This window comes from Lissotriton vulgaris, chromosome 4_1, assembly GCF_964263255.1.
Source record: "Lissotriton vulgaris chromosome 4_1, aLisVul1.2, whole genome shotgun sequence".
Classification (NCBI taxonomy): domain Eukaryota; kingdom Metazoa; phylum Chordata; class Amphibia; order Caudata; family Salamandridae; genus Lissotriton; species Lissotriton vulgaris.
Genome location: NC_141691.1, coordinates 1,701,917,840 through 1,701,942,639, shown reverse-complemented (window position 1 = coordinate 1,701,942,639; position 24,800 = coordinate 1,701,917,840). Strand labels below are relative to the sequence as shown.

At 47.5% G+C, this 24,800-nt stretch overlaps 1 protein-coding gene across 7 annotated transcripts in view; it reads left to right on the top strand.

Annotated features, from left to right (window-relative positions):
* Positions 1–24,800, top strand: part of C4_1H8orf88 (chromosome 4_1 C8orf88 homolog) — a 736,309-nt gene that overhangs the window by 212,501 nt on the left and 499,008 nt on the right. For all 7 annotated transcript variants that reach the window (XM_086967013.1, XM_086967010.1, XM_086967012.1 and 4 more), the window contains exon 3: positions 15,007–15,093. In XM_086967013.1, coding sequence (XP_086823139.1) covers positions 15,009–15,093 — 85 coding nt within the window. In that variant the 5' untranslated portion in view covers positions 15,007–15,008. The remainder of the gene's footprint in view (positions 1–15,006; positions 15,094–24,800) is intronic.

Sequence of the window (24,800 nt, the reverse complement as noted above, 5' to 3'; positions counted from 1 at the left end):
CAACATGGGAGATGCTGAGATGAGAGGCCTCTGGTCTTCCGCTGAGTCCGGGCTCCACATCAACCTTCTGATGCTTCGGGCGATCTGTCTCGCACTGAAGGCATTCCTTCCTTCTGTCAAAGGAAGGGTATGGCAGGTGTTCATGGAAAACACCACCGACATGTGGTACTGCAACAAACAAGGCTGGGAGGGGTCGTGGCTGGAACATCAGGGTATATCCCTGGTGGTTCAACACCTGGCAGGTTCCATGAACGCCAGGGCGGACTAACTCGGCCACCGCTGCATGATGGATCACGAATGGCGTCTTCACTCAGAGGTGGTGAAAGGTCTCTTTCAGCAGTGGAGAGAGCCTTGGTTAGATCGAGAACACGAAATGTCAGCAGTACTGCGCATTTGAGTTTCCAGAGGGCACTCGTTAAGCGACGCCTTTTTGGTTCCTAATGGAATTGCTGCCTCCTGTACCAGTTCTGCCCAGAGTGCTGAAGAAGATCAAGCACGACCGGGCCCAAGTCATTCTTGTGGCTCCAGACTGGGGATGAAGAGTCTGGTACCCCGGGCACTTAAGCATGGCCATCGATCCCCACAATAAGACTATCTCTTCAGGAGGATCTTCTGTCGTAGCAGCAGGGGACGGTCCTCCACCCGAATCTGTCCAGCATCCACCTCCTTGCGTGGAGATTGAGCAGTGACATTTGACAGCTTTTGACCTTCCTCCCAAAGTCTGTAATGTCATCTTGGCAGCCAGGCATCCCTCCACTAAATCAATATATGCCTGTAGATGGAACACATTTGTGGCATGGTGCACAGCAAAGGCTGTGGATCCCCTTTCTGCCCCTCTATCAGAGGTTCTCCTCTTCATTCCTTTTGGCTCAGCAGGGCTCTGCTCTAGGCACTCTTAAAGGCTATCGTTTGGCCATTTCGGCCTTTCTTTGCCTTCCTGATAAGCCTTCTCTTTTCAGTCCCCTTTTTTAAACAGATTTCTGAAGGGCATTACTCATCTCTTTCCTCCTTCTCCTTTAGTAATGCCCCAGTTGGACTTGAATATTGTACTTAATTAGCTTATGTGTGCTCCCTTTGAGCCACTACATAATTGTCCTCTTCATCTTCTTTTGTTGAAGACTGCTTTCCTGCTTGCCATCACCTCTGCTCGCAGGTTGAGTGAGCTTCAAGCTCTGTCTTCCAAGCCTCCTTTTCTTACTGTTCATCCGCACAAAGTGGTCCTTCGCACTAGGCCCTCTATTCTGCCCAAAGTGGTTACCTCTTTCCACATAGGTCAGACTGGATGTATGACGTTACAACGCATGCTTTTACCACGCATGCCTTTACAACGCGTTTTTTACATCGCAAACCTTTACAACTCATAGTGCTTTGGGGTGCTGGATTGTGAATAGTTTAATTTACTATTCCAACTCCAGTCCCTGTGGACACTAGGGAAGGTGTTGGATAGTAAATTAAACGTATTTCCTATCCTAGAGCGCCCCCCAGCGCAATGCGTTGTAATGTTTTGCGTTGTCAAAGTTGCGTCGTAAAGGCACTGCGTTGTAAAAGTTGCGTTGTAAAGGATGTTTCCCAGGTCAGACCATCTCATTGCCCACCTTCTTCCCGCCTCCGCACCCTTCCAAAGAGGAGAGACTCGACTGTCTGAACCCAAAACGTGGGCTGTTCTTCTACCTTGACCGCACTTAAGAATTCCGTGTGGACAATCAACTCTTCGTAGGTTATGTGGGCGCCAAGGAAGGTCAGGCCGTGCACAAACCTATCATCTCTTGATGGGTTGTCCTCTGCATCAAGATCTGTTATTCTTTGGCAAAAAAGGAATCTCCAGGAGAACTGCGCGCCCACTTATCCAGGGCGACTGCAGCCACTACTGCTTTGGGACGTGGAGTTCCACTGGTTGACATCTGCCAGGCAGCCACGTGGGCATCCCCACGCACGTTCACTAAACATCACTGCCTGGACAGCCAAGTCCACAGATTCGGCTTCTTTGGCTGTTCTATTCTCAAGGACTTTCTGGTGTGAACTTAGTTCGCAGACCCACCACCGGGGTTGGTATTGCTGGGGTATCTGTTCTAAGGTAAGGAATCTATAACTACAGTATCTTTCAGATGAACAAGTTACTTACCTTCAGTAACGATGTATCTGTAGGAGACATATGTAGTTATAGTTCTCTTCCAGGGGATCCTCATCAATAGTCATAAGCATTAGAATATTCCCGCCTACGTGCGGGACCCCGGAAACACTATATTATATGTGCCCCACATATAAATACACATATATATATATAAACCATATATGTATATAAAAAACAAGCAATAGCAGCCAGATCACATTAGAGCTGAAATATGCTGTGAAGAATTTCCACCATACATGAATAATAAGCATTAGAAACAGGAGAAAACAACACCAAAGCTTGTTTAGGAATTGTTTTAATGCTCAAAAAGCAGTAGAAATTCTCAGAACTCACTGGAAGCATAGGAAGCTCCCAGGCTGCATTGCAAACACACAGTCTAACCAGACTGAAAAGCTAACCTGTAGCTAAATAACAAAAAACTGACACTGTGCCTTTAAGGCACTCATGACCCCCTGAATCCCATCATGCCTCAGGAGTGGCAGTTAGGCAGTTGTTCTTTCCGGCTCCTTCAGTGAAGGACCCTGGTTTACACAGCTCCACTAATTTTCTGAATTTTCTGCAGAAAATTGCTTCTTTTTCAAGCTTTTTGCTCTTACTTCGACGTCTACCACCTTGTCAAGTAAGATACTGCCTTTTTTGAGCAGTTTGGAGGACATTTTACTTCGAAAATGCCATCTCTTTTTGATAAATGTCCCTCTTGCAACAGCAAGAAGGCCAAGACAGACAGCCACGAGGTCTGTATTGTTTGCCTGCCTGATGACCATGATCCTGAAACCTGTCCACACTGTGAGAACCTATCAGGCAGGACTCTCAAGGACAGGGAGAGAATTCGGATTTATGGCCTGGCCCACAGAGCTTCGAGAGGGAGGTCCCCAGTGAAGAAGGGCTCCAAGAAGGCCCATTCGTCTTCAAAGAAGAAGTCTTCACGTCCTTCTAACTTAGCGTCGGGCTCGGCGCTGAGAACAGATCCACAGGAAGGATTTTCCTCTGGGAAGCTGCCGTCAACGGCGGGCTCGCCATCGAGGGGAAGGCCAGGTGCGTCATCGAAGGCGGCATCTTCGAAATCGCCTCCGCCGTCGTCAACCGGGCGGCGATCGGCGTCGAGGAAGGCTACTCCGCCGCCGTCAACCGGGCGACGGTCGGCGTCGAGATCCATTACCCCTCCGACGTCGTCAACCAGGCGACGATCGGCGTCGAGGGACGTCACCTCGCCGTCGTCAACCAGGCGACGATCGGCGTCGAGGAAGGTGACTCCTCCGCCGTCGACGGGTGCTCGTCGATCGGCGTCGAGGACGCGGTCCCCGTCGGTGCAGCAGCAGCGGCGTTCGGCGTCGAGGGTGCCCAATACCCCTCCGCCGTCGTCGCACAGGCATCCGACGTCGAGGCATGGCTCTACGTCGGCGACTGACCATCGCCATTCGGCGTCGAAGCAGAGAGCTCCGTTGACGACAGGCCATTCAGCGTCAAGAGAGAAGCCTCCGTCGGCGACAGGTCATCGACGTTCGACGTCGAGGCTGAGGTCCCCGTCGACGACCAGACACCATCGCTCGACGTCAAGGCAGAAGGCTCCGTCGGCGGTTGCTCATCGCCGCTCGACGTCGAGAGACTATGAACGTTCGCATAGCCGCTCGGGATCGAGGTTGTTTGATCCCCCAACCCCTCGGAAGCGGCCGGCGGCGAGAAGGGAGCGCTCGACGTCGAGGCGCTCGGACACGATCATGGTGACAGAATCTGCTTCTCACCATTCTTCTCATCGGTCCTCGGGCTCCTCTACTGCACACTCCAGATCTAGAAGCCCGGTGCACAGGACGCCTGAACGTCGGCCGGACCCTTCTGCGGGACGCATCCGGCTGTCGCCAAGATGGTACCGGTCCCTGGACCATTGGAGAGACGATGGGGCTACCAGGCGTATGCAGGAATATGCCAGCCCGCGCCACAGGTCAGCTCTCCAGGACATGGTGGAGGAGATAGACAGACGTAGCCCACCCAGGCGCTCCACGCCTGTGGATCTACCCACCAGGGCGCCAAGGGGGTCCCGCTCGCCCACAAGGGAAGCCAGGCGGGACGGTCGGGGAAGATCTAGATCGCCTGCAAAGGACCCTAGACGGGATGGCCGAAAGGCTTATGTCCCTCGGGGCAGGTCTCCTGAGCGGTCTCCAGCCGGATCGCCCAGGGCGTCCCGATCTCCTAGAAGAGACCATCGCCCAAGGGATCGGGTCAGGTCGCGCTCTCCTAGACGGGAGGAGCGTCCCAGGAAGTCGAGGGAGCGGGGACGCAGTTCTCACCATCGGCATAGACGTACCCCGTCTACCTCTTCCACTTCATCTACCAGGTCGTCGAAGAGGGACTACTCTCTGACTTTGACAGACAGTCCAACGTCCAGGTCCTCCCCTGTGGATGATATTGGCACATACCTGGACGTTCTGCAGAGAGGTGCACTTAAACTAAACATTGAAATGTCTGTTCCTCAAGTCACGACGACGGTCATTTTCGAAACATTGCACAAAAAGGCCATCTCCAGACCTCTGCTGCCGTTGGTCCCAGGGATTTTGGATCCGGTCAAGGACGTTTTCCTGACCCCGGCTTCACTCAGAGCAGTGCCAGCACGCATCACGAAGAAGTACAAACCTGCGGCTTCTGACCCGGTGTTTGTGAGGTCTGACCCTCCGGCGGACTCGGTCATCGTGGCAGCGGCAAGAAAGACACATGCGGTTGCTGGTTCGTCTTCAGTCCCGCCAGATAAGGACAGCAAGACCCAAGACTCCTGGGGTAGGAAGGTCTGCAACTCTGCGGCTTCCACTCTTAAGGTCTCCAGTGCAGCTGCGCTCCTGGGCCGGTATGACAGGGCCTTATGGGACTCGATGGAGAGATTCAAAGCGAAGCTGCCGAAAGAGGATCAGCAGGACTTTGAGGAAACTGTTACGGAGGGGTGTCTGGTGGCTAACCAGATGATCAGCACGGCCGCGGATGGGGCGGTGCTGTCGGGTCATTCCTATGCCCATGGAGTTTGCGCCAGAAGATCGGCCTGGTTGCGCCTTACGGGGCTGAAGCCGGATGCCCAACATCGGATTCTGAATCTCCCTTTCTCGGGTTCTGCCCTCTTCGGAGAACACGCAGACGAGGAAATGACCCGAATGAAGACTGAACTGGACACGGTGAAGGCGGTGGGCTTGGAGAAGAAGAAGGAGTTCAAGCGCCGCTTCAAGTCCAACAGGGGGAGAGGGGCCCAGCAGAGGGTTCAAACCCCTCAGTGGTCGCAGAACAAAGCTCAGGGTAAACCCCAGTTTCACGGTAAACCCAGCAGGGGCAGGGGGGGCCGCCAGCAGTCCTCCAACGCCCCAAGAGGAGGAAAGGCCTGAACAGTGGCTTCCTCTGACACCGTTGCCCACTCCGGTGGGAGGAAGTGCATCTCAACACCTGAAGGAGTGGGTCAGCATCACAAAAGATCAGTGGGTGCTGAATATACTGCGAAGTGGTTACAGGATACGTTTCCGTGCTCTTCCAAAGAGCATTCCTCCCAAGAGCTCTTGCCCTCACCAACTGAGCTTGCTCCGTCGAGAGGTGGCGATCCTGCTGCAAAAAAGAGCGATAGAAGAAGTTCCTCGCGCTCTAAGAGGCAAAGGAGTTTACTCCAGATATTTCCTTGTCCCCAAGAAAGATCAGGAGGACAAGTTCAGACCCATACTCGACCTGCGACTCCTAAACAAGGTCATCGTCAAGGAAAAGTTCCGCATGTTGGAGCTTCACCAAATATGTCCACATCTACAAGCCGGAGATTGGATGTGTTCGGTGGATCTTCAAGATGCGTACTTTCACATCTCGATTGCGCAGCAACATCGAAAGTACCTGAGGTTTGTCGTGGGGCACAAACACTACCAGTACAAGGTGTTACCCTTCGGTCTCAAGTCCGCACCACGAGTCTTCACCAAATGCATGGCGGTGGTGGCGGCTTTTCTTCACAAGAAGGGTCTCTTCGTTTACCCATATCTGGACGACTGGCTCCTGAAGGGTTCATCCCCGGTACGGGTAACACAAGATCTGCATCTGTGCCTGCAACAGCTTCACAGACTCGGCCTCCATGTGAACCTGGAGAAGTCAGTCCTGCGGCCTACGCAATCCATCCACTACCTAGGCTCCGTTCTGGACACAAGCGTGGGAAGAGCGTTTCCTTCGGAGGAGAGACTTTCTTCCATGACCCTGAAGTGCGGGATTCTGCTGGAGTCTCGTCCCCCAACAGCACGACAGGTGGCGTCTCTGCTGGGTTCCATGGCGTCCTGCATTTTTCTCATCCCACACGCCAGGCTGAGAATGCGTCCTCTGCAGCAGGCCCTGGAGGATCAGTGGGACCAGGCAACAGGTCGCTGGGAGGACCATATCCATCTTTCCCAAGCGACAAAAGAGTCCGTCAGATGGTGGACTCGGAGACACAATGTGATGGTGGGAGTGCCGTTTCATCAACCCATCCCATCCCTATCTATCGTGACAGATGCCTCCCTGCACGGCTGGGGAGCACACATGGGTCAGCTTCAGATTCAGGGCCGGTGGTCTGCGCAGGAGCAGACATGCCACATCAACATGCTGGAACTCAGAGCGGTATTCCTGGCTCTCAAAGCTTTCCTGCCAGCGATCACAGACAACTCAGTCCTGGTTCAGACGGACAATACGACAACCATGTTCTATCTGAACAAGCAAGGAGGCACAAGATCTCGCCCACTGTCTCGAGAGGCTCAAACAATATGGCATTGGCTCCTCGCTCGAGGTCTCACAGTGGTGGCGGTGCATCTTCCGGGCGAGTTGAACGTCAAGGCAGACGCACTCAGCAGGCACTTCAAAGATCAGCCAGACTGGGTGCTACACGACGAAGTAGTAGAAGAACTTTTTCGTTGCTGGGGGCGTCCGTCCATAGACTTGTTCGCAGACGACGAAAACTCCAAGTGCCACGCCTTCGCGTCCAGGTTCCACAGACCAGGGACGCTGGGGAACGCTCTCCTGTTGGATTGGGCAGGGATGTTCGCGTACGCGTTTCCTCCCCTGGCTCTGATCCCAAGAGTGGTGTCCAAGCTCCTCAGGACGAACATGGAGATGATCCTAATTGCTCCGGACTGGCCTCGGCAGTGGTGGTATCCGGACCTTCTACATCTGTCTGTGTGTCCACACAAACGACTCCCTTGCAGACCGGACCTGTTGAGCAAAATGAACGGGAGGATAATGCATCCCAACCTCCCATCATTGAACCTAACAGCATGGCTCCTGAGGTCCTGCAATACGGACATTTGAACCTACCTCCTGACTGTATGAGCATTTTAAAGGAGGCTAAGAGACCTTCCACGAGAGCATCCTATGCCTTCAAGTGGAAACGGTTTTACTTGTGGTGTAGGGATCAGCATTTGGATCCGATTAAGGGGCAGGAGGACGTCATATTACCATACCTCCTTTCACTCGCAACAGCTGGTTTAAAGTACGCTTCCATTAGAGTGCATTTGTCAGCTATTGTGGCTTACAGGAAGTCGCCTGACCAGGTGTCTTTCTTTCAGGTTCCAGTGGTCAAGGATTTCCTCCAGGGATTGAAGGTGTATCCCCCTGTGCGAAATCCTTCTCCTCCGTGGGAATTAAACCTAGTTCTATCAAGGTTGATGTCTCCACCTTTCGAGCCAATCCACAAAGCTTCCTTACAACATCTCTCTTGGAAGGCAGCTTTTTTGGTGGCAATTACCTCTGCACGCAGGGTCAGTGAGATACAGGCGCTCTGTGCAAAGGAACCTTATACGGTATTCCACCATAACAGAGTGGTTCTGAGGGCTCACCCTTCCTTCTTGCCTAAAGTCATATCTGATTTTCATATCAATCAGTCTATCTCTCTCCCTTCTTTTTTTCCAAATCCGGCGACCCTGGCTGAGCGGTCCCTTCACTCATTAGATCTTAAAAGAGTGCTGAAGTTTTATTTGGAAATGACTAAAGGGATTAGGAAAACAGACCAACTGTTTGTAAACTATGGTGCTATGAGAACTGGTTTTCCAGCGGCAAAGAGGTCCGTTTCTAGGTGGATTGTTTCTTGCATTAAGCTGGCCTATCAACTGGCGGGAAAACCTTTGTTGATTTCCCCAAAAGCGCATTCCACTAGAGGGAAGGCGGCTACAGTGGCTTTCTTGCATGACGTTCCCATGTCAGAAATATGCAAGGCCGCGACCTGGAAATCAGTGCATACCTTTACGAGGCATTACTGCCTCGACTCTGATTCCAGGACTGACACTCAAGTAGGGCAAGCCTCCTTGAGGAATCTGTTTGGGTAGTCGGTTCTGTCTACTCAAGCTTGTTGATGAGATTTCTGTCTTATCTTTCCTTTGCCCGCAGAGATGAGGAGAGGCTCGCTATTCTATTCTAATGCTTATGACTATTGATGAGGATCCCCTGGAAGAGAAGGATTAGTTACTTACCTGTAATCCTAGTTCTCTTCCAGGGGTATCCTCATCAAAGTCATAAGCAACCCTCCCGCCTCCCCGGGCAAGGAATAACTGTTCATAAGGAGATATTGTTGACCTAAGTGTTATTGGGTTTGGTTTTCAGTCTCCGAAAAGAACAACTGCCTAACTGCCACTCCTGAGGCATGATGGGATTCAGGGGGTCATGAGTGCCTTAAAGGCACAGTGTCAGTTTTTTGTTATTTCGCTACAGGTTAGCTTTTCAGTCTGGTTAGACTGTGTGTTTGCAATGCAGCCTGGGAGCTTCCTATGCTTCCAGTGAGTTCTGAGAATTTCTACTGCTTTTTGAGCATTAAAACAATTCCTAAACAAGCTTTGGTGTTGTTTTCTCCTGTTTCTAATGCTTATTATTCATGTATGGTGGAAATTCTTCACAGCATATTTCAGCTCTAATGTGATCTAGCTGCTATTGCTTGTTTTTTATATATATATATGGTTTATATATATATGTGTATTTATATGTGGGGCACATATAATATAGTGTTTCCGGGGTCCCGCACGTAGGCGGGAATATTCTAATGCTTATGACTTTAATGAGGATACCCCTGGAAGAGAACTAGGATTACAGGTAAGTAACTAATCCATACCTAACTGACCTACCCATCCCCCCGTTCTGTGAGCTGAATTCTAGGGATTGAGCCACCCTTCTAGGGCCCTAGTTATGTGTACCAATGGTCAGTATCTTACATGGCTCTGATGTGGAAAGTTGTGTCAAAACTGACGTCAGCGCGCAGGGGCGGCATCTAAGTAGACACCGCTGCGTCATCCTGGCGATCATGATGACGACAGACTAAGTCGACCAACGCCACCTACTGACACACAGGGGTACTGCTACAAACACATTTCTCCAGTCTGATGCCTGGGGTAATTTTAAGGTATGGAATCCATAACTACATATATCTCTTACATATACATCATTACCGAAGGTAAGTAACTTGTTCTTCTGGTAGAAAAGAACCAGATTGCAAGGTCAATGTGAAAGCAAAAAGGCATGACAACTTTAGATGTAAGAAAGGCTTGAGTATACTAAGTATAGCCATAGGGTGCAAACTGTTGGATTTTATTTTCCTACAGAATGCTTGTTTCTTAATGTGAAAGAAAAACATTTTACCAAATCTCCAACCTCTATCTTACCCTGGTAATCTTGGAGATCATTTTACCTAGGTCCCCAAGTCCCAATCAGACATGTTAAAGTAGTTTCTTTTTTCAAAACTGATTCTGACTTCAGCTTAAATAACGTATAACATTGTTTTTCCTGTGCAGCATTTACATTTTGAAAAAACTTTGATCCCTTTGTTTGATTTCCATTTTCTTTTTTCATTTCACTTGCTCAGTTTTTATTCTTGTATCTGAGCCTAATTTGGAATTTGTATCTAACTGTATTATTATTATTCAGTGGGCTTGCTATGCTCAAACATTGTGAAATTGTATCGACAAGCCGAGGGTGGGAGCCTAGTCACATTAGTCCAGCTAACTTCAAGACACTAACCTGTCTCACAGTTATCCTTTTAGTCAAATACCCCAAAATAATAAAGAGTAGACACCAGAAGGTATTCCCCTGCAAGGACCTAAATGGTAAAATAATGTCCCTTTGTAAGATAAGCTTGAATTACTACCACACTGTATCTATCGTGTGTGCAACAAGCTTTCTCCTCTACTAACAATGTTAAATCTTCTCTCTGTGTATTAATAAAGGTTGAGAAAACCTTTCCCCTTTTACAAAAATCCAAATTATTGGCTTTATCAGTGCTTGCTTGAAATATTTGTGAAATATGTCCTTCTGTTGTAATTAACCCATTTTGTTAAAGGAAAGATCGATGATTACCACTTAATTGCTCAACAAACCATTCTCTTCAACTCTTAATACAATGTCGTACAAAATAAACAATATCCTTGACACTTGGTGGGTCCAGCTGACTTATTGTTAAAGTAGTAAAAGATAGTCCCTGGAAATGGCTGTTCTCCTGACATTATTTTCTGTGAGCAGGGAAATAAGCTACGGAAGGTTTCATTATTATTATTTTTTAACATTTTAGGGTGGATCGATAAGACAGTGCAAATGCACCTTTAATAGTCGGTATTAATACTTATACTGATATTTTGTTTGCGTGAAACGAGCTGTCTTTTCATGAAATGGAAATAAACTGAGCAGATCTTAGTTTGCATGCAACTGTTTGTGAAAGATAGAATTCCAGGGACACTTACCCAAAAAGACCGCAGAACCAGCATGCAGAGATCATGTTTTTATGACATGTTAAGGAAGCATAAGGTTGAAGTTATCGTTGATTTATGGTAAAGATGCTCTGCTCCAATCACTGCATCTTCCTGGGAGACCTGATCTTCCACCTCGAAGACCCCCAACAACACCAACTCTGCCACCCTCTTGAAGAATATTAGCAACACCAGCCTCTCACATCTGCTCACCACCCCTACGCACAGCGCAGGTCACACACTGGACCCTATCTTGTCTAACAGTGACGTTCTTCCATGCAAACAAGCTGACCTGGAAAGACCACAGCATCATCCATTTCTCCCTCGCAGGCAAGCCAGAACCCCAACCAGACCTCTCACCCACCCCTGTCGGACTTGGAGCTGAGACACTGTACCCCTCTCGATCTCTGTCATCAAAGAGACCAGAACCGACCCCTCCGCCACCCTCTAATTCAGCGTCCAGAGCTTCTCCAATTTGATTGCCACCGCCGGCGACACCATCGTCCCCTTGTAGAACACCACCTGCAGTAGTTCTGCCAAGCACAACAGCTGGTTCATTCCCGAACTACTAACCCTCAGATGCCATTGTAAGAAATTTGGGAGACACTGGCACTCCAGCAAGAACCCAGCCGACCTTGGTACCTTCAGATCTGCCCTCACAAATTACCACCACCACCTCAGGGAGGCCAAGAAGTACGCCTGCACCAACCACATCAAGGCGAGCACCAATCACACCAAGGAACTCTTCAGCATTGGCCTGGAGTTCTCTAACCCTGCTGCCACCGAAAACATGATCCACCCCTCCCAATCCCTCTGCGACACCCTAGCAGACTACTTCCACCACAAGATCACAGACATTTGCAGCAACTTAGACCCAACGACCTCAACCACCTCTGCACTCAAACCGACGCCACCTACACCCACCAGCGCACAGACTCTCAACTCAAGACACCACCACCATTATGAACTCTATCCATTCTGGTGCATCCACGGACCCCTACCCACACCACATCTGCAATCTAGGAAGGAAAGAAATTGGCATCCTAACAGAGATCCTCAACACTTTGATGACTCCAGCCACTGTTTCCAGTGCATGGAAGCATGCGGAGGTCAAGCCCCTCTGGAAGAAATCCTCCGCTGACCCCAATGAACTCAAGAACTACCGGCCCATCTCGTTGCTGCTTTTACCTGCCAAGGTCCTGGAAAAAGTAATCAGCCACCAGCTCACAGAGTACTTCAAAGAAAACAACCTGCACGACTCCTGCACATCAGGCTTCCGGTCCACCCACAGCACAAAGACCACCCTGATAGCAGCAACGGATGTCCTCAGACGCCACCTCAACCAAGGTGAAACAGCTGCTCATATCCTCCTCAACATCCCGGTGGGCTTCAACACCATCTCCCACCACACCCTCATCACCAGTGTCCACCAGCATTGGCATCCAAGGTAACTCTCTCACTGGATCGCCTCCTTCCTCTATGGTCGAACACAGAGGAGCCATCTTTCCCTTGTCTCCTCCGAACCCAAAAACATCATCTGCGGTAACAGCCAGGGCTCCTCCCTTAGCCCCACCCTCTTCAACACCTACATGATGCCACTTCCACAGACTCAACATCATCTTCTACGCCAGCAAAACACAGCTAATCCTATCCCTCACAGAAGATGCCAACAACACCAGAGCTTACTTCTGAAACACCATGTCTGGCATTGCCACCTGGATGAAGTCCAAAATGGATGTACTCCTCTTAATGAACAAGTTCTCTTCCTGGCATGACACCTAGTGGCCCACCACACACTGCACCTCACCAACTCCCTCCGACCACGCACCCAACCTCAATCGTTCTGGACAGCCAACTGACCATGAAGCAACAGGTCAACGCCATCTCCGCTGCCTGCTTCCACACCCTCTGCATGCTTCGCAAGGGGATGTATGACATTACAACGCATGCTTTTACCACGCATGCCTTTACAACGCGGTTTTTACATCGCAATCCATTACAACGCATAGCGCTTTGGGGTGCTGGATAGTGAAAAGTTTAATTTACTATTCCAACACCAGTCCCCGTGGACACTAGGGAAGGTGTTGGATAGTAAATTAAACGTATTCCCTATCCTAGAGCGCCCCCCAGCGCAATGCGTTGTAATGGTTTGCGTTGTAAATACCGCGTTGTAAAGGCACTGCGTGGTAAAAGTTGCTTTGTAAAGGTTGTTTACCTTCGCAAGGTCTTCCAATGGATCCCCTTCTCCACCAGGAAACCGCTCACCCAAACCCTTGTCTACAGCTGCATTGATTACAGCAACACACTCAACAACGGAACCACCAAACAACTACTAAACTCCCTCCAGACCATCCAGAACTCCGCAGAAAGACTCACCCTCATCCTCCTCAGAAGAACCAGCACCACTCCTCACATCAAAGCATGCCACTGGCCCTCGATCCAGGAAAGATGCCTCTTCAAACTCCTGAGACACACCTACAAGTCCCTCCATAACTCTGGACCCGCCTACATCAACTACCGCCTGACTTTCCACCGACTGACCAGGGAGCTCCACTCCACCTCCCTTTGCCTGGTTCACATCCCCCCCACCCCCCCCGCCCCCCCCCCCATCCGTTGGAGCCGCTGTTGAGGTCGTTCCTTCTCCTACCTCACCGCCAGGTCCTGCAACAAGCTACCCCTCCACCTACAAACCTTCCCTTCCGTGAAGATTTCAGGAAGAAGCTCAAGACATGGCTCTTCGACCGAGGCTCGCAGAACCCCAGCGCCAGAAGAACCCCCGTGTGACAAGTCACGCTCTACATAGCAACTTACTGATTGATCAATTATTTTTTGCCTAATGTGGTTAGATAGGCCTGTGCTGGAAGTGAACGAAGCCCACGGTAGTGTAAGAAAAATGGATCCTGCAGAATTGACAGGGACAATTGCAGTATCTGATTAAATTGCAGTATGTCATTATTAAGTATTCTGATAGGTATAAAGTATTTCTCTCAGTCAGGTGGCAGATATTTCCCGAATTGGCAAAGACAATATGTGTGGCTGTAGTTTTATTTTTAAACCACGCCTCGTGGGTTTTCCGAGGCTTATTTTATTACAAAGTGTTGGCGGTGTTAATAGGAATAAGGATTATAGAAGTGCTAAAAAGTAATTGTGATAGTAAATGTGGAAATGGTGGTGATAATTATTTTTGGCAGTAGTAGTGGTGGTAATTTTAGGTATTGCAAACCTGTATGACATTTAAAAAAATGAACTTGTATAAATGATCGTGCGTTGATTGAGTGTATGTTTAGATGCAAAATAGTTCTCCTTGCATAGGAATGAAAGAACTGATAGGAGGCGACCAAACAGCCAGTACCATGCAGTCATAGAATATTACGTCTCTGGGACTGCGTGAAGCCCAATGTGTGTATATCTTAAGTAATTTATAGAAAGGGTACCGCGGGCAGCCAAAGCTCTCTGAAGCCAGACTTGAAAACTGCTGCTCAGCCAATATCGGTTGATAAAAAAGACTGGGCAACTGCACTGTATTTCATATAGACGCGACTTGATGAGTGTCAAAATAGCGCGACTTGATGAGTGTCAAAATAGGTCTCTGTTCCTGAAATTCCGCCATGACATTCTGCCTATTGCCAGCCGAAGAAGCGTTGGAACGGGATGTATTTGCTAACTGATAGGAGCAGCATTTCCAGTGCCACAGTCGGGTCATTCTCACTCTTTATTTTATGTTGGTGCCATTTTCGGGTTTTCATAGAGAAAGGCTACCGATAATTGAACTATCAGGCAATCTCAGTCCACAAAGCAGCTTAATAAACTGTAAAATTGCTCCTTATGAAACTTCTGTGTTTGCGGTTGCAAACTTTTGTATGCAGTATATGAAGTAGATTCAATTTGGAGGCCAATTTATAACAGAAACTGTTTAATATCATACGGAGAATGAGAACAGAAACCTTTTTATGTGTCGCCTAAATGGATTGAAAAGGTGTGTACTCTGATCTCATGTATTAGTGTAACTATTCTAATTGTTTTACGTTTCACAACATTTTTTGGTATACATCTGCGCTGTCAAGGTATTTTGCATTTGTAAATAATTTTGGCTTTTGTCTTGGACTGTGAGCATGTTTGATCAAATTTGTATAGTAGAAACAATCTTTACTTACATATTTTTTATTTCCAACTGTGGAATATCAGTCATGAATAAACTAATGGAAAACAAGAAAATGATTCGCAAACCCCTACAGCCAGCAAGACCTTTGCGACGCCTTAGTCCCACTAGTTGTAAGTATCATTTGAGAATGTAATCACAGATTTGTCTTTGCATTGAAAAAAGATTGGAAAAGTCAGTTGAGGACCCACCAGCAGCAAACCATATACTATTGCTTGAGTTGAATTTACGATGTAATCTAAAATCTGTAGATGCACTTATATTTGCATTCCTTCCTCAAATTGTATGTTGGATCTACCATGTGGCTCATACTGGAAATATATCAAAACTAGTAAATGATGAAGCTCGGGATTGGAAATGCATTCCTCATTGAAAAAAAGATTCTAGCTACTGAATACTTTTTCTGCTCTTCTATCTTCTCTGTTCTGTTTTGTTATTCGACATCTGCAAACTGCAGCTTCACAACTGATGCCTATCTTTTTGATCTTTGATTTTTCTGTATGGTATTACTTCCTTCGTGGTGAATAACTCTTCTTGATCATTCTTAATTATAACTACCTAACAAGCTCCCTGTTTCTAATAATCCTCTACAAGTGCCACCTAATGTCTTCAACTTTATGGGAATGGCCAGTAACAATCTAGTGTGTATTCATGCTGCACATCAAAGAGATAACAAACATCGGTAAATGAATGAGGTTGGTCCTGTTTGATTAATAATCAGCTGTTTTTGTTCTAAGTTGTTGCTTGCTTCGTAGGTGTGCCATATACGATGTAGAAAGTCTGTTAAAGTGTTATGGCTTGTATATGTACAAAAAGGCAACATATTGTGCAGTTACTAGTTGTATAGAGTGGTTACGTAATAGCAGTATTTTGACAGATTAAATGAAAGACGGTTATAATAGAATGAACTAATGTAATAGCAATATTATGTGTTTAGAGGAGTTCTAATAACTTTTGGGCTTGCTGTCACTGCACCTGCTGCACCATTCAAATAATGACCCTGTTGCCAGTAAGGTAACTGCACATGTGACTGCCTGATTAGTAGTAAAAACAAATCAATATTCAGTGTTTAGAGGGGTTTCTAGAGAGCTGTGAGCCCAGTTGTCACTGCACCTTCTAAACCATTGAAATCATGACCCAGGTACCTGCGGCGGAACGCCACTTGTGACTGCATGCCTAGTAGTTAAATATAGCAATATTTGGTGTTTAGAGCAGTTGTGACAAGTGTTGGCCCCGGTGCCACTGCATCTTGAGCCTAGTGCCTGCTAGGTAACTGTATGTGTAATTGCCTGTTTATTAGCAAAATTTAGCCATATTCTGCGTTTAGTGAGATCCCTATAGCTTTTGGCCCCAGTACCACTGCATTTGCTGCACCATTCAAATCGGGCCCCTTTTAAATTGTGACTGCCGGTTTAGTAGTAAAATATAGCATTATTATATGTTTACAGGCATTCTAACAACTTTTGGGTCCGGTGCCACTGCACTTTCTGCACCATTCAAATAATTACCCTGTTGCCTGCAAGATAACTGCACTTGTGATGACCTGTTTAGTAAAATATAGCAATATTAGGTGTTTCGTGGGGTGCCTATAGCTTTTGGTCCTAGTGCCACTGCACTTGCTGCTCTATTGAAATCCTAGTCCTAGTGTCTGTTAGATAACTGCGCTTATTACTGCCAGTTTAGTAGTAAAATATAGCAATATTTGGTGCTTAGTGGAGTTATGACAGCTTTTGACCTCAGTGCCACTGCACCCTTTAAATCAAGCTCTTTTTAACTGCAATTGTGAATGCCTGTATAGTAGTAAAAACAATCCGATAATGCCTACAAAGTGCAAAGAAAGCTACTGGTGCATAAGTAGGAAATTCCACAAACGTTCCAAGGCCAAAGCATTTGCTTTGCACAAGAAAGTAATAAGAAATAGCAAACATTCCCAAATACTGTTAGAAGCTGTCTGCCTTTTCTCTGGTAAGAAATCTTATCTTATAGTTTAACAGTCCCTGACGTCATGGACAGTGAATCTGGTTTAAACAGTGTGAACAGCTTTAGCAGCAGATAAGTATTGTAAATGGGTGCAGCATAGCTGCCAAGGTTTCAGATTGCTACGTGTGACATTTTCAAAATGTCAGTGTAATTATGAGTGACATTTCAACGACTAGGAGTGACACTTTCTCACAAGCAAAATCAAGCAATGAAGATGAGGGAACCCTATACATTTCGGGAATTTTCACCCATTTGAGCAACAAGAAACTCCAAGAACATCTTAAAAGTGCTGCAAAGCACCAGAAATGGTCTCTGTCCACATGGGACCTGAACCAACAGGAAGGATGTGTGAGGCACCAACATGAACAAGTTACCCACGAAGCAATCTCAGTTATCTAAGTGTCACACTGTCTCAGCTGACATGTGCACAGACAGACTAGACTCCCTAGCACCATGCATTACCTTCACAGACTAAGGCCGGTGCAATAATCTCCATATAGACCTAGAGGATAGCTTATTGCTGTCAGAAACCGGTTTTAAATTACCCCCTGCAGTTTCGAGAAATTAACCACAAACTTAAAGGAAGGCACAGATACACACACTTGGTTACAGCTATTATCATTCTTTTAGCACTAAAAGGTGGAGGTAAAGGGATCAGAAGGAAAAAGAGAAGGAAGAAGAGAAAAAAAATGAAGGAGGGAGAGGAGAGAGGAGAGAGACAATGGGAGCAGGGTGAGAGGGGAGGAGGTAGACAAAAGGAGGAGAGAGGGAAAGAGATCAAAAAGAATTGGTATGGTTGAGATTGGAGGTGAGAGAGATGGCCAAAAGCAGAAATGGAAGTGAAAATGCAAATGTGAGGCACTTGACATATTTCAGCAAGTAAATACAGCCAGACATGCACTGAACACCTCAGTTGAATTAGAGATGCAGCAGGTGGGTGTGAACAGGCGAGCAGCGCTTCAGACCCCGTCCCCCGTCGTGTGTGAGGCTTTGTTGTATTTCAGCCCTTCTTAGAGGCCCTGCTTCTCCACCCTGCCTATTTCTGGGAGAATCAGCCGCACTCCCCCCCCCCCCCCCCCTTCCTCTCCCCCTCCGGGCAATTTGGATCTAGTTGCGCCTCTGGGTGTGAGCAGTTGTGGACTGGAGCAGAGTAAAATTAACGTTATTTCAACATCATTGCCATAACATCAGCATTTCATTTTTCACTCCTACGTTTCTAATCGTCGAAAGAGGCCCACTTCACCTTTCACCCCAATTAGGCAGACAAGAACAGTTTCAAACCTAGTAAATAAATTAGCAATACTAGAGCAACATGCAGCCATGCCAGGACACTACAAAAATTCTGTGAATTAGTCATTTTTGTACACGATAGGCATCCACTGTGACATCTGCTGATCACGCGCTCTCTGAAGAAATTACATAATCGCACAGGCTTCATTGCAGCCAGCACCGCTCTCCCACTTACTTCTCAAAGCTGCAGGAGCTCGAGTCACCGCAGCATTTACCGAATGCCACATCACGCAGCCTCTTCAGAGAGTCTTCTGGGCCAGGCCTGGACTCGGGTCAAGTGAAAGTCCTGGCTAAAGCTGCGGCCTCCCGCAACCGTCTGCCTCAGTTTTCGTAAAATTGAAAGTGCCATGGAGGCAGAGCTCCGGTGATGAAATACATTCACCACGGTACAGCACGCAATGGCGGCCCGGGCAGGTGCAAGCAACAGACAGTGCTGCGAGCGCCAAGATTGCGTCTGGGCCTGCTCTCCTTTAGCCAGCCAAAACCGTTTCTTCGAAAAACAAACTCCCCGCCTAGCAAGCAGAAAATTAACATCTCCCACCCCCTCGGCGCCAGACTAATACTGGACCACTCGCCACTGCCTTGACGTCAGGTTGCGTGAAAGCCGCGCGGCGCCGGAATTCACTCTGAAACATTGTTGCATTGAGCAGTTAGCCTCACAGCAGCCTCAACACTCGGCAAGACTCAAGCCTGTAGGGGAGACAGCGCGCTCGCCAGGAACGGCGCTCTGCCAGCTGCCACACTTTCGCTGACTCCATGATATTTAGGCAGTGCCAGGGATGCTGAGATAGAATGCAAATGCGTGACAATGCATTTCAGTGCGGTGATGCGGATCACCACACTGAAATGCGTTAGTGTCACGTCTGATGCGTGATACTTGGCAGGACTGGTGCAGCCAGGGGAAAATCAGGATCGGTAAACAGTACATGCTGTGCAGCCTTAATGTAAGAAAAAAGTTCCACCCACTAAAGGGCATTGGGATTAGTACTTTGGCCTTTGTAACTGATAAGAAAAGCCCCTTTAAGATTTATTAAACACAATAGATTTACAAGCACAGTGCACACATTGTGCAGCATAAACCTAAACAAAGGAAGCTACTGCTATCATTATTACATTGGTGTCTGCAACTCGGCCATATACAGCACAAGGCAGTGAGCCAGGAAGGTGCGGTCAAATGTATTGTTGTTGGCATCTTCTTACTCTAAAGTCCAGTGACCTGAATACCGACATCACTGATTTCAATAAGTGACAAACAGGCCAGGACGTCAGCATGTACTAAAAGGAGGGTGTAGAGCGGAATAGAAAGATGAGCTCATGAATACCATCAACAAATACTAGCCTGTCTGAAGAGATGGTCCCCACAGTGACTGCCTGTGCTGTACAAACAACACTAAAAATATCTACCTCTGGCTTGCGATGATCATCAGCATTGGATCCCTGGAACAGAGTAACAAATCAAAAGATTGGTTTCTTCCTCTTCTCAACATCTGAAGAATTACACAGTTGTGTTTGCCCTGGCATAATATGCAAAGTATGGACACAGACTTCTAAATATGCAGCACGCCTGGTCCCAACGAACACAACAGGTGCCCCCTGCACTGCTGAAGATGCATGTCGGCTCCAAATACCAAAACTATGGTGGAGCAGGCCGTGTTTGAGGGGAGCAAACACGGCCTGCTCCACCATAGTTTTGGTATGGCGCCTCAGTAGTGAAACAGCTAAAGCTGTAGTCAGGGATTGAGGTACAAGGACAGAGTTGTGTACACTGCTCCAGAAGTATAGCAGACTGGAACGGTGCAGAGCATGATTGGCGTGCATTGCCACAGATGCCTATTGTTAACATGGCTGAACCAGGAAGGAAGGTACAGTACGGGATTACAGTGTACTGCTGGAAAAGACAGTACAGTAGATAAGCACTGATTGAGGCCCAGTCGCAGAGCTGTGCATCAGGCTTGAGTCATGGAACAGAAGGCAGTTCTGAGGGATAAGGCTGAGATGTGTGTGAGCAGACCTGCATACTGAGAGCCATGATGAAATAACAAAATTGGTCTGGGCTAGGTCTAAGTTGCACCGCAAGAGCTGTGCACCTGGTCTGAAGGCACGGGGTGCAGGTCAGGGACGGATTGCACTGGTTGGTGTGTTAATCAGGGCTCCTTGTTGGAGCAACAGCCTTGTTTATATTCTGGATTAGCTGCAGTGCAGCACGTTAAGATCAAGTTCTCGCGCTGTCTCAGTACTCTGAGCTGTGTACGTTCTAGCGATACCGCTAGTCTGTCCTCACTGAGGAAACCTTGAGGTGGAGGCCTCTATTTGGTACTAGTGCTGTGTTAACAATGATGAAGGTCTGAACTGAGAAGCATTGGCAGAGCGTCTCATTGCTGAAGGTCGGAGATGAGGTGCATGGGGACTGCATTTTACTTCCAGAACCACAAGGTTCACTAGCACAGGTTTCATCTCCAGAATGGCAGGAGTGCTGCAGGGTGTAGGTCATTTACTCTGAATGCTACCAGGCTCTCCAGATTGCATTGTTTGGGTGGATCTTTTCCCTGCACAACAGATACAGGCCCTTAAAGTTCTTCTTTGGAGTCATCCGTTTCCAACTGAAAAAGAAAATTCATTAGGGTGGTTTAAGAGCAACTGCAACTTAAGGAGGCGAGAGAAGCAGGAGGAAACCCCTCTCAGGAAATATTATTCAATCCACCACTGGGGCAAGAAGAGGTGGTATGAGTGAAGCATAAAAAGGCAAGGTGAGGGGGAGCAGAGCATCCCCAGCTTGTGCAACTTCAAAGGAACACTCTAAAGCCAGAGCAGCCTCTTCAGTCTCTATCTCTATCAAAGAAGAGCCCGTCAATGCCATTAAAAGGAAAACTCACATGGACAAATGTGAGCCCACCACAAGCACCCGCCAAGCCTTGCCAAACAAGGATAGTCGTCCCGCCCCAGTGAATGGTATGGCAGCCCTTAACCTCACACAGGTGCCTGCCCAGCGAATGGAAAGACGTGCACTGAATGTGGCAAGCCTAACTACTTCGTCCAAGTCTGACGATCCTCCCAAGGGCAACGGCCTGCACCGCCACGAAAAAGCCACCTGCACAGTGTAGCAGCCCCAGGACTCCGGTCTGACGCAGACATGGATGAGGATGACTCTGCCGTTGTCCACATAGTCAGGACACTGGACACCCTCCGAGCGAGTTCTCAGCCTGCCCCCATGTGCCAGGTGGAGGTGCAAAACCATTCAGTCTCCGCCCTAATTCACACAGGTGTGTCGATCAAGTACATGACTGAAGATGAGGATTTTGAAAAGTGAGCTGTCTGACAATTGTACTAGGCATAAAAAAGTAAATAGCTTGTAAATGAACTGTACAATTATTTCAGTTGTTGGAAAAGCACTTTTTTGTACATTTGAAGTGTCATGAAAAAAAGATTTTAATAGGTTCAAAACAAAACCGAATGCTTTACTTGTGGAAGAGGTGTGGCGCAGCGACCAGGGTGCCTGACTCCGGACCACGGGGTTCACGGTTCGATCCCCCGCACCGGCAGCAGGTCAGCCCAGGACCATGTGACTCTGGGCAATAGCTCGCTTAATCTTCCCGAGGACCCCCAGCGCTGGGAAACCACTTCGGAGGTAGCTGTGCGCTTTACAAATTCAAGAGATTTTTTTTCTTGGTGATATGCAAATGATATTTGCTGAAACCCGTTGTCCATGTTATTGTTTATAGGCCATATTGGAGGGTTAATTTGTGGACATTTCAATAGAAAAAGTCTGTCTGTAAATGATAGTGAGTCCTTTAGTAATATATGTAATATATTTAATAAAAGTGAGGGCTTTTAAATATGAAACATTCCTACCCCTGCCCTTTTGACAAAGCTATTAGTTGAACTAGGAGGGAAGTCAGGGGTCATGTGTACTGTATAAGTGGGATAGATGTGTATTCTAAATAAAGCAACATTTTAATCTAATAAATCAAACAAAAGTGTTTTTTGTACAGCAGAGATGCTGAATTGACAAGTTTGAAGGTTCTTTCATATGTGATAATGAAAAAAAGGCAACTCAGTGAAATAAAATATTTGCCTAGGAGCACACAATTTGAGATGAGTTTGTGGGTCACAAGCATTACAGTTAGGGTGAGTATATTATTCAAGCCAGTAGACTTGCACGTCTGGTAAAACTTTTCTGATTTTTCAAGCCTGGTTAAGGGACGAAAATGTTGCAGCTACTTTGCTGTGCGCTTCGCTGTGTTAAAGGATTTTAGGGCTTGATTAAGATGCTGGATGGACAGCATCCTGGTCTTTTCAGAAGCGATTGGTCCGACCTCTGGATTACGAGAAGTATTAAAAGTATTCAAAAATCCTTCTCAGGGGTCTCACTGGTACTTAGTCCTTTTAAACCAACAAAGAAGAAATTGGCACAGAACTGAAATATAAAAGATCATATTTATTAACCTCAAATGAGGTGAGACTACGTCACACAGATGCCTTAGTAACTGAATGAGGAAGTCTAAGTAGTACAGAAGACAGAGGCTTTATATATGCTTAGGGTTACATACTCCGCATAAAACCAAGGGGCAGTCCTGACTCATGTGAGCATGCAAAATGACTAAGATGGGCATACAAGATCTACTTGCTCAACAAAGTGGGAGGAGAGTTACTTCTCCATACAGCAGCAAAAATAGCTTGACAGTTATACTAGAGAAGCAGGTGCATTCTACTAGCTATGCCCTTCTGGGCATGTGCGAAGTGGAAGAGGCTGAATATAGTTGGTCTCTAGGCAGATTTCAAGAGCAGTTAGCACTGAGGGAGGACCGAGCACATGGCAAACAAAATGGCTGCCAGAAATACAAAATGGCTTTTACAAAGCGGATATGATAACTTCTAAATACTGGATGGCTTCAGCTAAATGCTAACCCATTGCTGTCAATTTACTACAAGCCAATACTCAGACCGACCACTGACAGACCCCCGGCTCCAACAGCCTGGCTCAGACTGCTGAGTTGGCAGTGAGAGAGATTCAGCAGTCATAGGGCAGTACAGGGAGATCTGACCTCTGTCCGGATTACGATATGGGTTTCTGACAACCTGGCTGTGTCGGCCCGACCCCCTGCTTCAGTCATTGGAAACGACTCCCCGATTCCCCTTCTTCCTGGTGGACTCCGGCATGGATCCCTTCCTCCACGCCCCACCTAACCTCAGCAGCTGCACCTCGTAGTGGACGGTCATATGGGTGGCAGAATCCAGATAAGTCCTCCTATTACATGCATCCCCATTGACATGACCAGCAATGGGATACATGGTTCACAAGGCATGTCCTCACATGTAATGCTTTTGTGTAAAACTGCTCCTGTTTCCTGTGCATTTGTACCTACTTGCAGTGACATGTCAGGGGAGGGGGGCACCGACGATAATGAGACCTTTGTTGTAGTAGCGGTTATATCATAATAGGACAGGCAGGGCTTTAACGACCTTGGCGGTAGGAATCAGACCTCAGCAGTCGTACAGGTGGTCCGACCGGCATCTTAATCAGGCCCTTCGTTTTTTTCAGTATCTGGATCTATCAAGGTGTGTCGAGAATCACCACAATCGAAGGAGCCAATGGTTAGTTTTAGGGGCTGTAGAAAAATCATAGAGATTATCATATATTAAGCATAAAATGCATTCCACAGATCCTTCTATAGGTTGGTTTCATAATGATCAGTACACTTGCCACAAGTGAGTTTCCCAGGATTAAGATATGTAAATGTAAATGTAAATGTATTTGAGCTTATATAGCGCACAGCTACCCACAAAGGGTTTCCCGGCGCTTGCTTAGGGAACCCGTCCTGGTATTCCCCTGTGAGATAACCCCGGCAGGGTATCCACAAGGTGAAAGCCAGGCATCCCGCCGCGAGGGGCCGTTGTGGAGATTAAGCAAGCTATTGCCCAGAGTCGCAGAGTGTGAACCCGTGAGTCGAGAAGGCACCGGAGCGCGAATTATCGAGTCCGTGGAATTTTTGAGCCCAAGACCCGCCGAGGCGGGGAATTGAACCCTGGTCCAGGGCCGATCTCAGCTTCCGGGTCTGCCGCCGATATGTGAGCATTAGGGAAATTTCTTTGTGTACCAAGGTCACTTGGATTGTATTAGTGCTCCCGCTGTTGGAGTTTGGCAGCAGATGCAGCTTTCTGTCTCCCAAATCTGACAAATGGAGCTGTGGCAGGCATAACCCAGAAGAATGAACACAACAGGGATGGGAGGGTCCAAGGGAATTTTAACCGACCACACACAACTATAGCCCCCTATTAATACAGTTTCTAACAACAAAGAATAGCGGTGGCTCACAAGAACACAAAGACAGACTAACTAAGCAACTGACAAAAGGAAGACTAAAGCCAAAACATACTCCCCAGTAGTATATGGTAACATAACTAAGCAATGATCAACAGGGTACTTCATTCGTGTGAAAAAAATACCCAACAGTAGCCGACCTATACCGCCCTTTTCATCATATGGGATCCTTCACACCACGAAGGAAAGAAGTTTTCACCAATGCTCGAAATGTTGGCAGGAATGGAGCCC